Source organism: Polyodon spathula, unplaced genomic scaffold (genome assembly GCF_017654505.1).
Source record: "Polyodon spathula isolate WHYD16114869_AA unplaced genomic scaffold, ASM1765450v1 scaffolds_2080, whole genome shotgun sequence".
In the NCBI taxonomy this organism is placed as follows: Eukaryota; Metazoa; Chordata; class Actinopteri; order Acipenseriformes; family Polyodontidae; genus Polyodon; species Polyodon spathula.
The window spans coordinates 306-1,000 of NW_024473554.1; the positions used below are offsets into that span (position 1 = coordinate 306).

The 695-nt window shown below is 50.2% G+C and overlaps 1 protein-coding gene across 1 annotated transcript; it reads right to left on the reverse strand.

Annotated features, from left to right (window-relative positions):
• Window positions 1-335: 335 nt before the first annotated feature.
• On the reverse strand, window positions 336-687 carry LOC121310402 (histone H2A-like; the record flags this gene model as incomplete). The annotated part of the gene is made up of 1 exon (XM_041243587.1): window positions 336-687. A coding segment is annotated over one exon (282 nt), but the record flags the coding sequence as incomplete, so codon positions are not given.
• Window positions 688-695: the final 8 nt, after the last annotated feature.

The following is a 695-nucleotide window of genomic DNA, read 5'->3' on the forward strand; positions in this document are numbered from 1 at the left end:
ATACTGTAGCGCTGTACTGCTCACAAGAGGTATTCATTGTTGCAATTCTCACTACAGTACTTGGTATTATTCGGAAATTGTAAATCAGGCAGATTCAGTAATTCTGTTATTGTCAGCTGGTGCGTAAGTCAAAGTAAGCCAGTACATTGTTACTGTGCCGCAGTGTTTCTTTCTAAGGAACGTGGGGAATGTGAGCAGCACCCGCTGTGGCAAGGCCTGTGTTTGATCTCGCTACAAACAGATACACGGGAACGCTGCTCCAAACTATTCATTGCTGCAATTCTCAGTTTGATATTATTCAGACAATAAACGAAAACAGATTCGATGCGCTTTTATAGAAAAAGTGGGTGGCTCTTAAAAGAGCCTTTGGGGGTTTAGAAGATCTAAAAGCGGCGTCCGAGTGATTTACTTCTTGGCTGGCTTCTCGGTTTTCTTGGGCAGCAGCACGGCCTGGATGTTGGGCAGCACTCCGCCCTGAGCGATGGTCACGCCTCCCATCAGCTTGTTGAGCTCCTCGTCGTTGCGCACAGCGAGCTGCAGGTGACGCGGGATGATTCGGGTTTTCTTGTTGTCCCGGGCGGCGTTCCCGGCCAGCTCCAGGATTTCAGCAGTCAGGTACTCCAGCACAGCGGCCAGATAGACCGGGGCTCCAGCGCCGACACGCTGAGCATAGTTTCCCTTCCGCAATAGTCTGT